At 37.7% G+C, this 20788-nt stretch overlaps 1 protein-coding gene across 1 annotated transcript; it reads left to right on the forward strand.

Annotated features, from left to right (window-relative positions):
* The first annotated feature begins 6947 nt into the window (after positions 1 to 6947).
* On the forward strand, positions 6948 to 18954 carry LOC104588330 (uncharacterized). Its single transcript, XM_010246212.3, has 5 exons — positions 6948 to 7555; positions 14732 to 15446; positions 17010 to 17379; positions 18100 to 18479; positions 18597 to 18954. Exons 1-4 carry the CDS (start codon positions 7264 to 7266, stop codon positions 18148 to 18150), a joined length of 1428 nt encoding a protein of 475 aa, XP_010244514.1. The 5' UTR covers positions 6948 to 7263; the 3' UTR covers positions 18151 to 18479; positions 18597 to 18954.
* The last annotated feature ends 1834 nt before the right edge of the window (positions 18955 to 20788 follow it).

Consider the following 20788-nt stretch of genomic DNA (forward strand, 5'->3'; position numbering starts at 1 on the left):
ATTTCTCATGTAAATAAGGCAATGGCCATTTTAACCATAAAAATCCATTATTAAAAAGGGCATTTTTGTCCCATTCAAGTAGTGACAACTTTCCCCCTAGGTGGAAAAGTTATTTACCCACCTAGGATACCCAGAAAAATAAACTTTCCCTGGCCCCCACATAAATCTGAAAAAAGAATATGGGATTCTTGGTCAATGGGAACCAAAATCCCATTGACCAACTTCCCCCCTCACAAAATCCGAAAAAAGAACACCCCAATTGATTTAGGGGTGATCATGGCTGGGTTTAACAGTTAGCACCTATATAGCTTGGGCCAGGGCCTGACTTGGCCTGGCCCAGACCCCAGGCCTAGCTTTGGCCTTGTGTCATTAAGTAACCAAAGCTATGGACTATGATACCGAAAAGACAAGAATTCTTAACCAAACAACAAGTATCATAAAATTGGCAACCAATCAGGTGGTATATATATCAAAATTCACATGAGGGTTTTGATTCGTCAAAGCGTATCAAGTCTTTTTCTGGCAGCATAGATCTCTTCAAATAACTATCAAGAAGATGTTATTAAAATATGAACCAATTATGTATTGGATCTCCAATTACCCTTCTTGGAGTTTTATCTTTTAGTTTGTAAATCTGCTAAATGTTTTTAACAAACTCATAATGTGATGTCGTTTGCTTTATCTGACCATAAGTATGGTTCCTCTTCCATTTTGCTGCTTAGCGCTCTAGTCCTTATTGATCTCCTTTGATTTGCAAATATGAATCCTAGTATGAAAAGGAATAGCTTATATACATCAAATGCAACCATCTTTGTTTACCGAACAAATATGTAACCATATCCAAATTTGGTTATAGGTATTAGATGCCATTTCTGGAGCAATTTCTAGCTCACTATGTTCTCTATCCATTCTATCCATTGCTTATTTTACTCAAGAATTTCGTGAACAAGCAATACTTTTTATTTTTACTTAGTCGGCACGATAATTTACAGATAAGCAACTAAAGGATGGGCGTCAACATTTGAAACCACCAAAATGCCCAAACTCTTAGTATTTATTTATCGTATCCAAAAATCTCAATACCGATGCAATACATACAATACAATGCGATACATATCATGCTTTAAACCTTGACATTACTGTACCTGATTGAGTGGCCTTGCCAATGATCTAGTAGTTGAGATGGGTAATCAGCATTACTCTCAAATTACAGAAGATGTAGGACTAACTTTGCAAAATTGTTAGCTCTCCTGCAGTATTGCAGTATGTCCACCAGGCCTTATGTGCCCCATGCACTGTCCCCACCTAGGTATGTCAATTGGATTGGATTTGGTCCAATCCGATCCAGTCCAATGTGAGTCCATTACAAATGGACCAGGTCCAATCCAATCCGACGAATATTTTAGACCGGTCCAATTCAATGTTTAGACCATCCAATATTTTCAAATTTGTTTTAATTTAGATTGGTTTTAACCCAAACCTTGCCCATTGACACCTATATTCTTATCTTCCACCAGTGGACTAGATATTGTCTCAATCCAACCGAATCCAATATAAATTCATTATGGATGGACCAGGTCCAATCCAATCCAATAAATACTTTGGACCCTTAGGTTTGGACTGGTCCAATTCTATATGTCTTATTAGTCAATCCAATCCGTACAAATTGATTTTGGAGTCCAATCCAAAGCCGGTCAATTGACACTCCTATCCCCACCCCCTAAGTCCCTAATAGATAAACTTGTTAGTGAGCCTAAAAGGGATCAAGCACCTTCTTTTTCCATATCATTCTCTAGTTATCGTACAAGTTTCGACTAAACAACCATTACCATGCAGAAAAAACAATCTTTTGTGAAATTTTGCATTTTAAGAAATTAATGCTCAATTTAGAAAGAGTATAAATACAAATATATATGTACAGTATAATTACATACATAAGGTTTTACACTCTACATATTTGTATTTATACTCCTTCCAAACTGAACTAATAAAAAAAAGAAAACCTACAACTTTCAATAAGACCATCAACTAGAAAATAAACAAAAATCGCTGGTTGCTAATTTTGTTTGGGGTTTCTCGGATTTTGAAGCTAGGCTGAGGTGGGTTGGTTGTTGTAAGGTTTGCATGGTGGGGTTGGTATAAGGTCTCATTTTTTATATTGTAAATGCTTTTTTTTTGTCTTAAATCTTGGTTCAGGCTTCCGCAAAAATTCTATTTGGGCCTAGTTTATGCTTTTCAATTATGTTAAAAATACCCCCCTTTGTCTCTTCTTACCTTGTAAAAAACTTGGAATAGACTTTGGGAGAGATGATTGGTATGAAATACTTGGCATTAATTCATTGTCAATGGATGGTTGGGAGAGGTGAGCTCTCCTTTTGATATGACAACCGGATAGGATCCAACCTGCTTATCTATGAAGTAGTAGACTTGTTCAAACTCAGTCATGTTCTTGAGTCTTGACCATGAAGATCTTATTGATGATTCGACTGGTTCTTTGATTTGGAACCTCAATTCTAATGGCAAATTTTCTATAACCTATGCCTGGGATCTGGATCTGAGGAGAAACAGAGATTACTAATTGGACCAAGTTTGTATGAAAAAAAAAAAAAATCCTAGATACTAGAATTTCCCATGTTCATGTGGAGATTTATGCATTGGATCCTTCCAACAGATGATTTTATAATGCAAATGGGTATCTCTATTGCACTAAAGTGTAGTTGTTGTAGCAACTATAGAGTTGAATCGTTCAATAATTTATTTATTGTCAGTGTTATGCAAGGTTTGAAGGTATTTTTTAACATTACTCTTGCTCCAACCCAACATGTAATTGATTGTGTTAAAGGATCATTAACTAGTCAGTATAACCCCATCTATCGTTCTTTGGGTGTTGTGGAAACAGAGATGCATTTGAAGGCTTCGGGGTCCTCTTCTCAGGTTTTGATAAACGACGTAAGGAGGTGGCATGGTGGATAGAGTTCGATTAATGAATTTAAAAATCGCAGTGGTTCCAATTTTCTTGTTCTTCAAGTTCTAAATAAGGTCAAGTTTAGGAGTACTTAAAAATAATCGCTTATTTGAATAAGCACTTATTTTGTATTTGGGAAGTAAGCTCAAATAACTGATTAATTCTGAGAATAAATGTTTATTTGGGAAGCCCATAATTTTGGACTTATTTTTAAGTGCTTATTTCCTTTTTGGCCTATCTTAGCCTGCCACATCATTATGAAAATACCTATACTACACCTGTTTGAAATAAGTGATTTTTCACCAAATATTCATGAGCACTTATTAAAATAAAACACTCAATCAATAAGCATTCCCAAATTCCACCTAGAAGAGTTAGGTGGATCTCCTAGAAGGTATAAGTGGGATTGTTAGAAATACAACTGGTGTTTTCTTCTTGGCTTTTCCCCCCCTATTTCTATGGTTCTAGTACTTCAATCCATGCTCAGTTCTTGTCTCTCCTTGGTGGTGTTTAGTTATGTTTTTTGATCATGGAACCCATGCCCTTGAGGTGAAAAGTGGGGGTGCAAATGGATCGAATCATGATCCGAGATCTGATTATATTTGGTCGAATTCAAATAACTCCAGTTTGAATCGTTGGATTGGATCTGATAATAGGATCCGATCAGAAAACTGGATTGGATTTGAATCACCCCTATCCGATCTGATATATTCTATATATTTATATAAATATATATGCATATGTGTATGTTATTTATTTATAGATATATTGTTAATATTGTAATTTTGTACATTTGTTATATTATTTATTTTTTTATAATAAACATGTATATATGACAAAAATAATTAAAAAATACTTGTATTTTTTGTTTTTCTTTATTCAAACCAGTATATTTTATTTTTCTTTTAATAATTTATTTAAAAAAAAACAAATTTGATCGGATAAGATCCAAATATCCGACTTTCTGATGGGATTCTAATTCAGATCCATGTTTATCAGATCCGATTAAATCTTCAGATCAGATTAAATATGCAATTAATAGTGTTGGATCGGATTTTGATATACCCTGATTCAAATCCGATCCATCCCTTTGCATCCCTAGTGAAAAGTGGCAATGAAGGTCTAATCAATATTATAAAAGGCACTCACCCTCACCCTTGTTCAGTCTTTACACAATGAAGAGAATCCATTACTTCCTCAACAGCATTGAGATCTCATTTTCTCAACATGTTGTCTCCGCCCTTGTTATATCAATCTCTTTATTCTTTGTATTGATTAATGTTTTGTACTGTATTATGTATTACTTTTTCATGAAAGTGAACAGGTAACCAATATCATTAAATAGTCTAATGGATGATTTGAAGTGGTCAAGCTACTCTAGAATGTGATAAAAATAGGAAAGTTTCATCCAAAAAAAGGACCTTAGTTCTAAAGGAAAATTGTGAAATTCTTCAATGATCCATCTAGGAGAAAGATTCTCCGATGATATCTCTTTCAAGTAAACTACGGGACGGGTATCTAATTGGACATTCAAAAGATTTAACAAATATGTATATGAGATATTCTTGATGTGGGGTTGAATGTTGTGTGCAGAGTTTTTGCTTGCAGAGGTAGAGATATGGGTTCAAATAAAAGAAGCATGGGTTTGCAATTTCTTTGTGCCAACGCAATTAATCTTATAGTACAATGAGAGATGTAGTTCAAACATGTCTGAAACCATCAACCATTATTTTCACTTCATTTTTGGAAATGGACATGACATTGCATACTGACCATAAAGAAGCTCCATTTACTAGATATGATGTTGATATTTCATTTGTGGCACCAATCAAATGACATGTCCAACTCTTATTGCAATACAACAATGTCCACCAGCTGAGACAAATTTCAAGGACGATGTGTTTGTCATTTTATACTTAGGTCATGTTTGGGAGTGTTTAAAAATAAGTGCTTATTGGAAATAAATGTTTATTTGGGCGGGGACTACACTATTAAGAGCTTACTAGTGTTTGAAAAATAAGTCTGAAATAAGTGTTTATTTTAAAAATAAGGACTTATTTTTTAAGCCAAAATTTATAGCTATTTTTAAGTGTTCATACAACAAACACTTATTCAATTTTTTTCTCCCATAATTGTCCCTAGTGAATTTTTAGAATACCAATTATAACTCTTTTACAAAAACAATTTTACAAAGGCACTTCTATAAAAGTAATTTTATGAAAGCACTTTTACGAATGCACTTTTATAAAAATACTTTTACGGAAGCACTTTTATAAAGGTACTTTTATGAAAGCACTTTTATAAAATTACTTTTTGTGGAGGTACTTTTATAAAAGCACTTTTACGAAAACACTTTTATAAAAGCATTTTTACGGAAGTAATTTTATAAAAGCAATTTTTACAAAAGCATTTTTGTAAAAAGTATTTTATGGACATGCTTTCATCAAAGTACTTTTATGGAAGCACTTTTATAAAAGTACTTTTTATAAAAGCACTTCTATCAAAGTACTTTTATTTATTCACTTTGAATTGGATATTTTGAAATTTTGAAAGAAATGAAGGACAAAAGAGTCACAATTGCTTATTTAAGTGCTTATTTTTGAAAATATTGGGTGCCAAATACAAATAAACGCTTATTTGAATAAACACTTGTTTTTAAACAATTATTTTTAACATAAGCACTCCCAAACATGACCTTAGAAAGATAATGATTGAGGGTCCTACATTTATCAAAGAGGTGACTCCTACATTTGACAATAAAGGCAATAGAAATTGACACCCATTCTTTCTTTATTTGAGTAATGCTTATCATACTCTTGCTTCTAGGATTAGAGATCTATCCCCTTCCAATGCTTTTGCATTTGTCCATGTCAAGGGTTTTAGTGTCTTTTCACGTGGTGATTTGACAAGAATGCATCGGCGTATTGGTAGGACTAGAATTCCCTTTTATCTTTATTCTTTTTAGTCATGAAGGAAAGATATTGGAAACCATTGTAATACCCCTCTCTTTTCCCTTCTTCATATAGTCTACATCTGTAACAGAACAGTAAAAACAAATGAAATGCCACTGTGGAAAGCTTGGCTTTTTTGTCCCTCGACAAAACATACAGATTCTATACTTTCCATGTATTTTGGCCCTCGACGAAATACATCCCATCAGTTGATACGAGCTGGCATGTTATGAAATTTCAACCCATGGTTTGACTCGACCATTGGGTTATGGATTGCACACTAAATGCATATACAAACTTTTGGAAGCCATAACTTTGCACTCACATATTAAATTGGAGTGATTTTTTTATCATTTTAAAGTCCTTAAATTTGCACACTAAATGTGTATGCAAACTCCCAAAAAAAATCTTTTTTGTCTCAAACCATATTTTTTAATATTCCTTACAAATAAAAAAATTAAAAATATAAACTAGATATATAATAATGTTTATATATACATATATTACATCTAAAAAATAATTATACATTTTATCAATAAAAATACATATATAAACATGGTTTGATTTCATTCCCCTAGGTGATCAAACGATGACCCACAACTCAAAGGAAAAAAAAACAATTCAACCTCCGAGTCAGTTTTTTAAAAAGATTGATAATTTTGACCCAAAATTAACTATTAAATCATTAAAAACCCCAAAAGTGAAATGATCATGCTTGTTTTTGCTGCCATTACTCTTTTTATAGAGGATCCATGTAGAGATAAAGTTGATTCGTCCTATTTTGCAAAACCCTATCAATCCATCTTAACTCTAGATACATGTCACCTCCACCCTTCAATTAATAGAGACATTTTGAACCAAAAGTGAACCCTTCTCCTTTGTGTCAATGTAGTAAATACCAAATCTTTCATTTCATGAATAAATGAAATAATGTGGGGCAGCATGAAGCAACCCGGCCAAGCCCGAAATCCTATCTATCGGTGGAAGGAAACGAATTTCTAATATCTTATGGATTTATGCTTCCTTTTCTTTATACCAGCTTTGACAAGTACGTCTTCATTCATTCGTTGCTTTGCTCTTTTCTTTCTTTCTTTCTTGTCTTCATCGTGTGTCGGGTTGGGTTCCTTACTTCCTTTATAGGAAGCCCAGAGGACCGTGAAATAAGAAAAGGAAAGAAATCCGCGTTGTTTGGTTTCGTCGATACTCGGTCTTCCAAACCCTAATCTTGTTGTCATCGTCGTCGCCGTCTCTGATGGGATTTTCTGTAATTAGGGTTTGTCTTATGGAGCCGGCCCTAATTTCATGTTCATGACCCTTTCGATTCTCAAACCCTAGAGTTTTCCGGCCATGACGGGCTCTGCGGACGATGCCGGGGCCTCTGATTCATGGGAAACGGCGGATTTGGAGGAGAGCATGAGCAGGTTGAGAGTCTCCTGCAGGAAGAATTCAGCGACGCCACCACCGCAGGACTTCGCTGATGATCCTCCTGTTCCTCCTCCTGCTACTCCTGCTTTGTCATCTTCTGCTTCGCCTTCGTCCGTTGGTTCTGAGAGGACTGCAGGGGTTTCGGAAGATGTTATCAATCAGGTTGATCAGTTTCTCAGGGAAGCTTTGCAAAACCCTCGTGAGCGTTTGTCGAGTAAGTGTCGCCTATTTCGCGTCTTTAGGGTTAAGCTTTGTGTTGTCGTTCATCCATTGACTTGATTTTTCTGGTAACTGTTGTAGACAGGGATTGGGATTGGTGATGTGACGCTCTGTTTATTATAGTTTTCTAATTTCCTTTTGCTTTAATACAATTTTATGACCTTTTTAAGATAAATATTGTCTGAGCTATCTAGTCTGTGTGTATAGGTTTTGTTGGAACTTCTAAGCTAGAACCATTTTAACATTATATCGATATGTAAGGTTTCCAATACTTTGTAGAGACTTCATTTGGTATTAATAAATTTTTATGGCGAAGAGTATTTTCTTTTGGTTATTTACATAAGAACATGGGGGTGGGAAGGTAATGGTGTCATTAGTTGCTGTAATAGTGTTTGTAGAAGATGTCCAAGATGATCAATTAGGAATATATGCTTAGGGTGGGGAAAGGGAGCAGGAGAAGTCTTGGAAATTGGGGTGGTGTTTGCTGTAGGAAGTTTACTACAGACATTGATCGCTACTCCCTAGTTTATCTCACCATCTTATAAAGGAGCATAGGTGTGAGCAGCAGTTTTGAAGAGGTGGTGCATAATTTAATACTTATATCCTGCTTCTACTCAACCATTTAAACAACTCAAAGGTGGATAAAATGGTTAAGTTATTTGGACTCTTGAAAAAGCAAGGACAAGGTTTGAAATTGTGATAGGAGTCCTTGGACTCTGAGATTTAGTTCCAATTTCAAGGGTGTTGGGGTTCAGATTTGAACAAAACACATGTCACAATCCTAGAGGTCGATTCAAGCTAGAATAGGGTAGTGTGAACTGAATTGGCTCCTATAGGAACAAAGACCCAGTGGAGGTTTGTCTTTGGCACGAGATTGGGATGGCAGGCAGGCAAGGTTGATGGGAGAGGCTTACAAGATGGGAGAGACTTGAAGCTATTAATGCTGATGGCTCCTTTTCTCCTCGCCCTTTATACAGACGATTGAGGGATATTTATAACTCCTTCCCCTAACCCCTAGGTAGAGTCTTTGATGACTATCATTTCCCTAAACCCTTCTAGGTGCATGTTGGCACCTCAAGTATTTCCGAAATTACCATCACCATCCTCACAACTTCCTTGGACGTTCTCAAAATGGCTTTCATTTTGATGCAACTATGCCACATTAATTGCGGTTAATAAATGTGGGTCACCAAACCTCTTTGAGCACTAATGACGTGGTGACACAACACGGTGACATAACCTCCCCAACCTACCAAACTTGACTCGGTTCATCATGCTCCTTAGACATCCCCCACTTGAGAGATCCTGTCAAGAACGTTGGCCTATTCACTCGTCTTGCCAACTTGGCTTGATCGGTGAGCTACCTTCTTGCTGACGCTTTGCCATTAATGCGCCAGTCCGTCCTCAATAACCATGCTCTTCTTTCCCTTGTGGTCGAGACACTTGGGTGTGCCCTGTTCGTTGGATGGGTTTCCCCATCTTTGATTTCAACATTTAGCCCCCTAACAATTGAGTCGATCGAAAGAAAAAGGGGGCACAATTGTCATAACAGATTCTGCATTTAAGTTACATTCCACAATCATTTGTCCGGGGTGGTATACTCAAGATCCATGTCTGAATTAGCCTTCTTAGGGAGGTGAGCCCATACCTAAGTTAGCCCTCTAGGGGTTGCAAACCCATGTCCGAGTTAGCCTTCTTAGGGTGGCGAACCCATTAGAATTGTGGTTTGTTTCTTTCGAGGCATTGCATTGCACACACCGTTTATGTCCATTAATTGCATGTGCACCTTTTCGTATTGCCTTTGCACATATAAGTATTGGGGGCCAAGAGGAATGGGACCCCACTTGATCTCATAGCCTTCTAGTCATCTTATGAAAGAGGTCTTTTAAGCATCATGTTGCATCATGTTTTGCCCCTACTTTTTGCCCTTCCTTTTTGTTGTGGGGAACTCCTTAGGCCACCATTGTCCTTGTTGGGTCCTGATTATTGCGCTTCCTACCCACAATGCAGGTGATTCCCACTTGGGGAACGGTCAGTATTCGCCCCCACGTAGTTGTGCCAGTCATCGAAGCGATTCTAGTACCCCATCGGCTTGTCGTTTTTAAACACGTTCTCAAACCATGAGGGTTGTTTAAGCCATTGTCTTTACTCTTTTGACCACTATCTTGGAGGTCTCAAGTTCTTCCAATGTGGAAATCCTTCTCGAGGCTATGGAAGTAATGGTGTTGCAGTCTGGTAATGTTGTTCTAGCTTGGTTTGGCTACTCTTCTTCATGACAACTGTTTTTGTTTTGACTTGTCTCTTTTTCTCTTTCTTTTGTAGTCTCATCAGAGTTCACTCTCAAGACAACTTATCCCAATGAAACCCTGGCCTTTCAAGATTTTATGGGCTGTCTTGATTGCAGATTCCCTCTCCCCATCCCCATGCACTAGATTAGCTAGGATGTGATGGTGGAAGATATCTGCTCCCCACCTTAATGGGCAGGCATGCTAGCTCAGATATTGTACTCTTACAGTCTTATCCAGGCTCAAGGGGTACAGTGGGTGAGGCCTTAGCCCATGGGTCTATTACCTCTCCTTGGCTCTACACAACATGAACGGTCGTCGTCTAACGTCCTTGGATGGGGCGACATTGAGGGAATGGAACGATTGGCTCCTCCTGGCACGCGACGATGGGTTGGATGTGGAATGGGTGTTGCACACTTCTTTTCGATAACCATGACTTTGCTGAATAGGGATGACATTGAGGGAATGGGTGTTGCGCTTAGAAGACCTCTTGCCCCCATAGACCTATGTGTTTTACACTTGTGCAATAGTTTGTAACTTGTAAAGTACTTTCTATTGGTGCTTTTGAGCTAGATGGTGGTGGCCAGTCTATAAATTTGTAGATGATGTCTTGCTGTTTGATGAAGATGAATTCTTGTATCTTCTTAAGTGATTATGTGGTGGCAAGGTTCTTGGCCTGGATGGGTTTCCCATGGCTTCTTTAAAACTACTAAGATATGGTTGATAATGCCTTAAGATTATGGAAGAATTTCACAATGAAGTACCATATAGGAAGCTACCATTGCAACAACCATAAACCTCATTCCCCAATTAGATCAGGTGGAGGACCGAGGACATAAAAAATTTAGCATCCAGTCAGCTTAGTTGGGAGTGTATATAAGATTGTAGCAAAGCTGCTGGTTTCAAGGTTTAAGAGAGTAATGATTTCCACTATTTCAATGATCAGAAAAAGTGGTTTCTATTATTGATAAAAAAAAGAAAAAAATGGTTTCTATTATTTCTCAAAACCACAATCGAGTGGAAGGTTGGAAAATCATTGATGAAGTTCTTGTTGCAAATGAATGTAATGGCTCTAGATTTAGACTTGAACAACTAGGCTAATCTGGAAAGCTGACATACAAAAATGGCTTATGACCAAAGTTCTAAATAGCGATACAGGCCAATATGCTGGATGGGGCTTATTGGCTTGTATCACGGGGCGCTTTTTTTCAGTTTTTTTCCAAACCTGTTCAGGGGGGTCGTATAAGGCTTGTCTACTGCTTGAAACAGGTCAACCGCAACTAAAAGTGTGTATTGGCTGATATGGTCTGATATATTGCGAACTTTAACCTTAGATATCTAAGAAGTATTGTTCTATGCTTCAAAGTGGTATTTAGACTTTAATAAACTTGAGGAAATTACCTAAGAGGTCCTAAATTTAGCAGCACTGATGGGCACTCAAGTATTTTTCCTAAGAATTCCTGTTTTGTTTTTTGGTGAGAACTCATGGTTGCTAACCTAGTTCTCTCTCTATAAGACATTTGGGCTTAAGCTTTGAGTAAATTACTGTTTGAAAGCATCTAAGGGACTACCTTAACTGGATTCAACAAGGACATGGTTGGATATTGTGAGTAGGGAGGTAAGGCTATGTACGGGTGTCTCCTTGAAGGACAGGGGAAAGCTGGGAATAGGAGATAGGCTAAAGGCTAGGGTGAATAAGGTGATAGAATGATGATCTCGTTATGAGTTGGACCCCTATTTATAGTGTGAGATCCCGAGGTCCCAAAAGGAAGGAGCCAAAAGTTTTTGATTCCCATTAGGGAAGGGAATCTTGGATTCGGTGTCAGTTGTCAAGGAACACCACTAGGGTTTTGCAACATGTCTTATGAGATATCTCAAGGACGAGCTTTTCTTTCGTCTGAGGATTCTCATGATACACGTGCTACTTCCTTTTGTGAGCCTTTTAAATTGATGTGGTGTGGATGCCGTCACTACTTATCTCGCGTGTCCTCTCCAAACCTATGAGGCGTCCCGACACGTGCATTTTTAATGATACACACGTTTCTTTTACTCGTTTTTGACCTGCAATGAGCCTGAGCTCTTCGCAGTTGTCGATGGCTTTGAGCTCATCGCAAGTCCGTGCGGGTCTTGAGCTCATCGCAATTCGTTTTGGGTAATGAGCCCATCACATTTCTACTCGAGTTCTGAGCTCATCACGGATGTGTGCCGAGTTATGAACTCATCGAAGGCATTCGTGTTGTATTGGTTTAGCACCTTCTGTGCTCTGATGGTCTAGGTGACCATCATACACCTACATGATATAATATTGGATATGAAATTACTATAAAAATTCGAGTACCTTACATGATACAACACCCTTTTTTTGATAAATAAATGGATTTATTATTAATAAGAGAATTAACTAATACAAGTTTATCTTGGAGAGGCACAAGCTATGTACTCTCCAAAGCAAAAACGAATTACAACTGAAAGAACGAGATCTCCTATAGGACAATCCACATGGGGAAATGAAATATCATTCAGTTTGAGCTTATTAAGTTTGCACTTCAAAAGAAAAATGAGGAATTGGTCTAAGACCTCCAAGGGAGATGTACTAGGCCCTGCTTATTAAGTGGTTGTGGTTCCTTTGAGTGGAAACTAATGCACTATGGAGACAGGGCATGGCCAGAAAATATGGAGAAACACTATAATGATGGGCCTCGAGGCGAATCTCTCAGCCATCTTTTCTGTTTAGCCTTTAAGAGACATTCTAAAACACATTAAGGATTTTAAGAGACATCTTTAAAGCTGGAAGGGGATTATATTTATGTTTAGGTGGAGTAATGGTGTGGAACCAGCCAATTGATGAAGATTTTTCTCATGTTTGTAAAATATGCTTTCTCAAAGAGAGCACACATATGAGAAAATTACGAGATAATAACAGATTATGACTATTCAACTCAAGCCTAACCTAAATGATTGGGAGGCAAATAGGTTCTTTAAAATCATTGCAAAGACTAGAACAGATAATAAAGGTGAACGTGGACCCGGGCAATATTATTTGGATGTGGAACCTTGAAGCAGAAGGTGTCTTTTTGGTCAAGTCCTGCTACATTTTCTCATTGGGGGTCAGGATGCACCAATCCTTTGGAAGTGGATAGTGTTCCCAAACATCCTATGCAAGGTTGAAAGGTTTTTTGGACAAAAGCTGATAAAAAAGCGTTTTTGGACAATTCTCATCAATGAACACCTCATGTCAAGCAAGAGAGATATTCAAAAATTGTGTGTGCTTTATGCCAATCTTGTGCTGATTGCTGAATCAGTGGTACACCTGTTGCTGCATTGCCTAGGGGTGCAATTTGGGCAGACTTGGATTGGGATTTTGCCAAATTTTGAATAGGCTTGGCCCAAAAGCCCAAAGCCCGAAGCAGTGTAAAATGCTAACTCAGGCCAACTCAAGTTGCCCTTGCTAATATAAGCGTGATTAGACTTGTTCACGGGCTTGGACTTCATGTCAGGCCCATTCAAATTTTGGCAAAAGCCAAGCCTGGGCCCGGTCCATGAACACATCTAGAGTCTCTAGACGTGATGCTACTTTGTTAAGAGTTTTGGACGGAAATGGGCGTACCATCAAATCTAAGCAGCCTCTTTCAAGCATGGGCGGTCAAAGGCTTCCTCAAAAGAGAGAATTTTATGGAATCTATCACTGTTTGCCATCTGCAGGAGCATTTGGAAGGAGTTAAACAATTGAGTGAATTATTTTCATTTCAGCATCCATTTGTTGGATTTCAGGGGCCATACTTTCTCAATATTTTGTGGTGATTAGAGTGCCTATTATTTTCCAGGCCCTGATATTTTATAGAATGCATATGGTATACATGGATCTGCACTGGTGAACTTTGTCCGACTTGTACATGGGACAAAGGATCCCCCTTTTGTCATATTCATATAATAAGATACCTATCCTTCACTTACCCAAAAAAGGGAGCAGTTGTGCATGCACACAGACACACACACACACACACCAGTGGTTCACTAGTTTTGCCATCCACAGGCAATAGCTGGGACAAATCCAAAATCTTCCAGTTGTCTGCGTTGCTGGGGCAGTTACTTTTTTGTTGTTTTTTTAACTCCTCTAAATTAATTGGTTCATACTTCATATGGGGTGTGTGTGTGCAGAAAAGATGCACTTTCTATTAATCTGTGGCCCTATTTCTGATTGTGCCATCTTGCATTGTATGGGGACTTGCTGAAAATTTTGCAATCTGGTGTTCATGTGGTTATCAATATAATTCCCTTTTGTCCAAAAAAAAGCACTATAAATATCTCCCCCAAGAACAATTGACTTTACATAGGATACATAAAGGTTTAAGCAAAACCTTCCAAAATTCCCAAAACAATAACCCACTTTAACATCCTGATTTCCAATAACTAAAAGTCTAAAACATATGCACTTCATGTATCTTCAGATAGATTTACTCCTACAACTTTCTTAAAATCATTGAAATTTGATACTAAACTATGCTTGTGGTTAAATTGTAAAGGATCAATAATGAATGGGTTTAATTGGGACTGCTATATTATGTTCCATGATATAAATGATCTTGTATAGCCATGCTATTTAACTTTTTTGATTACTAAGAAAAGTTTTGTATTAATATGAGGACAATAAGCCTACATTTTCAGTTGTTCTATTTTATATTATAACAAAAGTTGCGACCTTGACTGTTATGCATTTAATGTTCTGAGTTCATATTTTCTGCAAATAAAAAACGTTGTATAGTTTACGCTATCTTATTAGGTAACAGTTGGATTATGATTATTTTAATGAGTGAGCTACCTTGTTTGTTAAGTTTTCTTCACTTCTCCAAGTCAAATGAAGGTTCTCTTGGTTTCTCTCTGTCCAGTTCTGCGAATGGAACAGGATGTTGAGAAGTTCATCCGTGACCCGACTCAACAGCAAATGGAATTCCAGCAGCTTCCTACTTCCTATTTGCGCCTGGCAGCACATCGTGTGGCTCAGCATTATTCCTTGCAGTCAATGGTCATATTAGACAACAATTTACCTGATGGATCTGGTTCCAGAATTGTTGTTCGCAAGACTTCTGAGTGCCGGCGCCCTTTAATTCGTCTGTCTGACATTCCTGTAAACTTGCCACAGGAAGATAGCAGTAGTGGCATTAAAGTTGCAATTAAACAAAGACCACAAAAGCGATCTCAGACTGTCAACAGTGTAAATCCACATACATCCAGGGCAAATTTTTCAAAAAGTGTGGAAGAACGAAAAGAGGAATATAACAGGGCCCGTGCACGGATATTTAGCTCTAATAGTAGTGGTAGCAGTAGTGCTGCAGGGAAAACAGAAAGTGAACTCACAGTGCAAGACAGTGTCCTGCAGTGCTCCTTGGGATCTATGAAGTTAGAGGAGAAATCCATTGCTGAAGTCCCTGAAGTGAATCTTGGCAGGAATTTGGTTGATTCCACTACAGGTAGCACTAGATCAAGTAGAAGTAGGACAGAGAAGGAGCCCATTGGTAGGCACAAGACAAACAGTAGGGTTGCTATATTTCGTGATCGTGAGGTTGATCGTAAAGATCCTGACTATGACAGGAACTATGAAAGGTATACTTCTGATTGTTACTATGTGTTTTTTGGGTAAGAATTGAATCTTCCTATTATCTGTTCTAGCCTTGGAAATAGATCCAGCTTTTCTAGATTCTTTGACTTTCTTTTGGGACCAAACTTCCTCTTGTCTCCAACGAGTTCTGGAATGAGTCCATTTTAATTTGTCATTGGCTATGACTAGTGTGCTTTGTTATTGTTAGAAGTGGGGAAGGAGCTGTAATTGTTTCTTCCATTTTGGTAGTACTTCTCTCTGGAAGTTGGATATGCCAAATGGTGGATCCAACTAATATGTTCTGTTCCTGAAATTGGCCAAAATGTGTGCACCTTTACCTATTGTTAACTACTGTCTGTATTTTATGAATGTTGGATGTGGCTCTTATGATCTTTTGTTTGTCTGGGACTTATTGCCCTGTTAGATGGTGGCTTCCTCCTTGATCTGTGCAATTCTGTAACAGTGTACTGGTAGTGACATTCTTTTTTTTTTCTTTGTTTCCTGACTCTCAACCTTGAATTCCAAGGGTTTTGATATGAATCTTATGTCTGAATCCTTTTTTGCAAGAATCATTCACTTTTTATTTAAATCCTATGATTCAATTCATGGATCCTACGATTATAATGATTCATGTGATTCAAATCAATTCAATCATGAATTCGTTCTCTACTTAGTCATTTGTTTATTACTTTTAAGCTTTGTTAAGGGAAAATTGTTTTAAAATCCCTAGTAGAGAATGATTTATGACAAGCTCACATTCGTGGAACACGAAAATGCAAATACTTTGATGGACAGGATTAGAAATGAAGTCATACAAAGGAACCTAGGAGCTGCTCCAACTCGAATTGGTGATAAAATACGAGAAAGTAGATTGAGATGGTTTGGCCACACATAGAAGATGAGAAGACCATCTACAGCATCTGTTAGTATAAGTGATCTATTACAAGTTGAAAGGGATAGAAGAGCTAGGGGGGCAGATTGAAAAGGACTTGAGCGGAAGTAATATGAAATGATTTCTTGCCAAAAAATAAATTTAACGATGGATATGGCACTTAACAGAATGGAATGGCAAAACAGGATTCTTATAGTTGACCCTATATGGTTGGGAGTCTTGGGACAAGGCTTAGATGATGATGACCTTTTAGAGACCGTATAGTGTTTTATTTTCTATCATATGCAGGTTAACGAGCCATTGTATGTGGATTATTTGACTTTCAAGTTGAACTTGATTATGTGATCATAGGCTTCTAGGTTAAAAGTGGTAAACTCTATTATTTTAGGTACACATGGTAGGCATGGATTAAAAACAGGGTAAAATTGCTTATCCTCGTATATTTAGATTCATAGTATGTCTATTTTTAATTTTTGACAAGTTTATAAGAAGCATAAATAAGCCTAACATTAACGATAAGATCCTTAATTTGATTCAATTCAGTTTCCTATGTGATTTACAATACAGTTATTATTTATACAATATATAACTGTGATATGTACTGCATTGATTGATGAGTATTTATTTCCTGTTTTTCGAGTATGAAAAGAATATAAGAAGTGACGTGTTTCTGCAGGTATATGCAAAGATTTGATCCTGGGTTTGGATTCAATGGGGGACCATATGGCATGCAACCCATGTATACGCCTGCTTTGAACTACAATACTGAATTCCCACAGCTCGGATCAGCACATAGGCCTCAAATTTCAGTGGATCACCAATCTCGAGCAATCCCTCAACACTTACGTGGGCCATGGGTTTCTACATCTAATCCTGCTGGAATTGGTTATGGTCCACCAGAGACCATGATGACCCCATTCAATCCCAATCCTGTTGGTGCACACTCCAGTTCTGCAATATATTTGCATTCCTCTCAGTACACAGTCCCACGCCCGGGAATGCCATATGTCCATCCACATGAACATGTTCACCAACCTTTTACACAGGTAAGGCAATTGAATATGGTTCTTTTCCTTTTCTAGAATCCAAGCCTTGCACGATATTAATGTAATAAGGTTTTCTAAAGTCTAAACTAGTTATAGTTCTGTAAACTCAGTGGACTATGACATGGAAATTCAGATTGATTGTCATTGTCAGATAATGGTTTGATGGGTCAGCCCATGATGCCTTTGTACCATCTGACTCCTTTTTTGGTAATCGCTTCATGAAATCCTAATAAGGCTTCCTTTTGCTTGGGTATGATTGGGGGCTTATATGTAAAGGTAACAATTGTTGGTAACCTGTACGGTCAAATTCTCAACTTTCATATTTAACACACCAGGTCATCCAAATCAGGCTCTCTAGATAAATTGACCAGTAAGCCTGTCCCCGAGCAAATGAGCAGTGCTGTTTTATATTTTTTATGAACACGAGATTTATGCATCTCTGTCCTATGCTGCTGTGTGATCCACAAACTCAATAGGGAATGGTTTAAAAGATCTTGACTGTATAGCATCTCTGCATTTCCCTTACTCAGACCATAATTTACATTAATATGTGTGTGTGGATTTGGTCCTCAATAGTCACTTTGGGCATACCATTTTTTCATGTTTCTGTTGTTTCTATTATATTGGTGACTGGTGAATAGTGGTCTCCAGCATCTATTTATTTATTTTTGATTTAAAATTGTCCTATGATAGTTACCTTCGTGCCTGTTTCTTTTGCAGTCTCACCAGCAGCAACCTGAAGCAAGTTATGGATTAGCCCGGCCCCGATAAGGGGCTTGGGCCATGCCTGCACTCTGCCAGAAAAGATCTAGGCTTGAGAATGGAAAATGCCACCTTGGCACTTGTTCTCTTTAACTGGCAGGAGTGCAGGCATAAGAACCTGAGGCTGACTGGGGCATGCTGTTCAACCTTCTGAACTCAGTCATATCCTGCTCCATCATTCTCGGTGTTCTTTGGGGGGTACTTCTTGCATCTTTGATGAAGAAACCCACCTGGTTTGGCAGTTCTACTGCTTGGTTGAGCTTTGATGATGATGATAAATGGAAGAAAAGAAGGAAAGATGTCCACAGCTGATAAGCAAATGCTTAGTTGGGATTAAGGTATGCTACTAGTTTAAAGTCTCATATCAGGTCATTCTTCCTATTGCAATATGCTTCAGGGGTTTCTTTAATCGAGTTTAGATACTAAGTCTCTTCTGTTTCTTTTAATATCTACAGCAAGCTTTGCAGCCATAAGAACTCGGGATTAGCAGGTGGTTTGAGTCAGGAAGATGGCTCTTGAGATATTGGCTCGCGAAAGCTAGGGTGCATATCTTAACATGTTTTACAAAAGCTCTGTTTCACTTCCACCATATGAATAGGTTCTTCGTGAAAACATGATTGCAGTATATCAAAGGAATCTCTTGGTGTATGATATTTACTTACATCTGTTACAAAATTTTTAAACTGCCTGTGTTATTGTCAACAATGTCTATGGTGAAAGTTTTATGAACTCCATATTGGGTATTTCTAAAATGGAAGCAATTGCTTGTGGACTCCCCAGTCCCCATCGGCAATTGTGGCTTCTTCCTCTTAATGCGGTATCATTTTCATTTTATGTATGGTTCATTTGTTTAGTTTAGACACTCATCTCCAACATTTGGTTGGTTACTAGCCTAGCGGATCAGCAGCACAAGTAGTGTTTCTAATTTCTATCCAAGGGCTGAAGTTGCTTAACTGAACTGCTTATTGCTTTGTCTTTCGGTGGATAAATAATTAAATTGTAAAATATTCAAGGTATTGTAATCTATAAGCTTTTCAGTTTGTCTTTTAGTGGAGAAGTAATTAAATGGTAAAGTATTCATTAAATGATAAATCAATAGGCTTTTCAGTTATCCAATCATGGACTCAAGGATGGTCTAGTTCGGTTTGGGAAAATTTTTAAATTTTAGATACTAGACCAAATTGTCTATATATAACTTGTTAATTTGTCAAATGACTAAACATGATTCAATAAATATTCAAAAAAGTCCTTCATTTACATCATTAATTATAGCATTAGCTCTTGCGAACCATTGATATGTTAGGCACTTAGGCCTAGCCAATGGAAGTATGGAACCAATTATACCGAACTTAGCCTACCGTGTAAAAATAGCTTTATTACTTTATTATCTTTTTATATCTTTTTACCACTCCAGATCTGTTATCCACAAATTGTTCCCACCTTACAAAATATTACCTTGTTAAGATTTCTGTGTTATAGATTTTGCTAAATTAAAATTATTATATTACAGGTAATTGTTGATATCAAATTTAGTTGGGTTTCATCGGAACAGATCCTATTAACCCCCATTAATAAATGGGTGAATCTGATATTAAAGGACTCTAAAGGGTTTAAATGGCATGGTTTTTAAAACCGAACTGGTCAGGGATCTGGTTACCGGTTTGAATGGTCTGACCGTTTGATCCGAATGGCAGGCCTGTTCCAATAAAAAGATAAAAAATTAAAAAAATAAAAAATTTGAAAAATGGTCAAAACCGTTTGAATGGTTTGGACTGTTCAAACGGTTAATTGGCCGGTTTAGTGATTTGTTGACCAAAATCAATGTTTTTGGGAAAAAAGCGGGTTTGGGGAAAAATGGGACCGGTCACTTGACTGGTTCCCGGTTTTTCTGGTCTGACCATCTGGTCTAATCCAGTTTTAAAAACCATGCTAAATAATTTCCCTCGGTTTGGGACCAGGTGCACCCTATCTATCTATCCTGAGCTAGGGGTACAACCCGAATTGGCCTGAGTTGGCATTTTAAACTGATTTGGGCTTGGACCTTCAGGTCAGGTTCTTTTCAAATTTTTACAAAAGCCTAACCCGATCTACCCAAGTTGCTCCTCTACCATTGGCGGCCTGAGGTGATATCTGTTGGGATCTTTAGGGTTTACTGGGATCGGGATTGGTTGAACCCATCCCAAACCTGTTTGTTTGACATCCCTCATCACAAGAATTATTTAACGCAACCGTCCGGTTGCACATTGCAAAAAAAAAAAAAAAAAAAAAAGATTTGAGATGGATGGTTTGGATGAGCAAGGATTAGCCTGTTTAGCAAGATGTGAAACCAATGACAATATTCCATATGAAAATGACGATAATAAAATACATAAGACTTGCATCTTTTACGGTGCGACCAAGGTTCAAAATATTGATACACCTAATACGTTGCCCCTATTGATGTATCGGGTGACATCGATACTATTTTTTTTACTTTTATTTTTTTTTTAAACTGGTTCAGGGGGGTCGGTTTAAGGCTCCTCCACTCCCTGAACCAGTCAGAACCCCGATACACCCACTGTAGGGGCATATCGGGAAGGTCCCGGAATGATATATATCAGCCGATATGTGTCAATACTTTAAACCTTGGGTGGGGCTCATTAATTTA

This window comes from Nelumbo nucifera, chromosome 6, assembly GCF_055504915.1.
Source record: "Nelumbo nucifera cultivar China Antique chromosome 6, China Antique-T2T, whole genome shotgun sequence".
Taxonomy (NCBI): domain Eukaryota; kingdom Viridiplantae; phylum Streptophyta; class Magnoliopsida; order Proteales; family Nelumbonaceae; genus Nelumbo; species Nelumbo nucifera.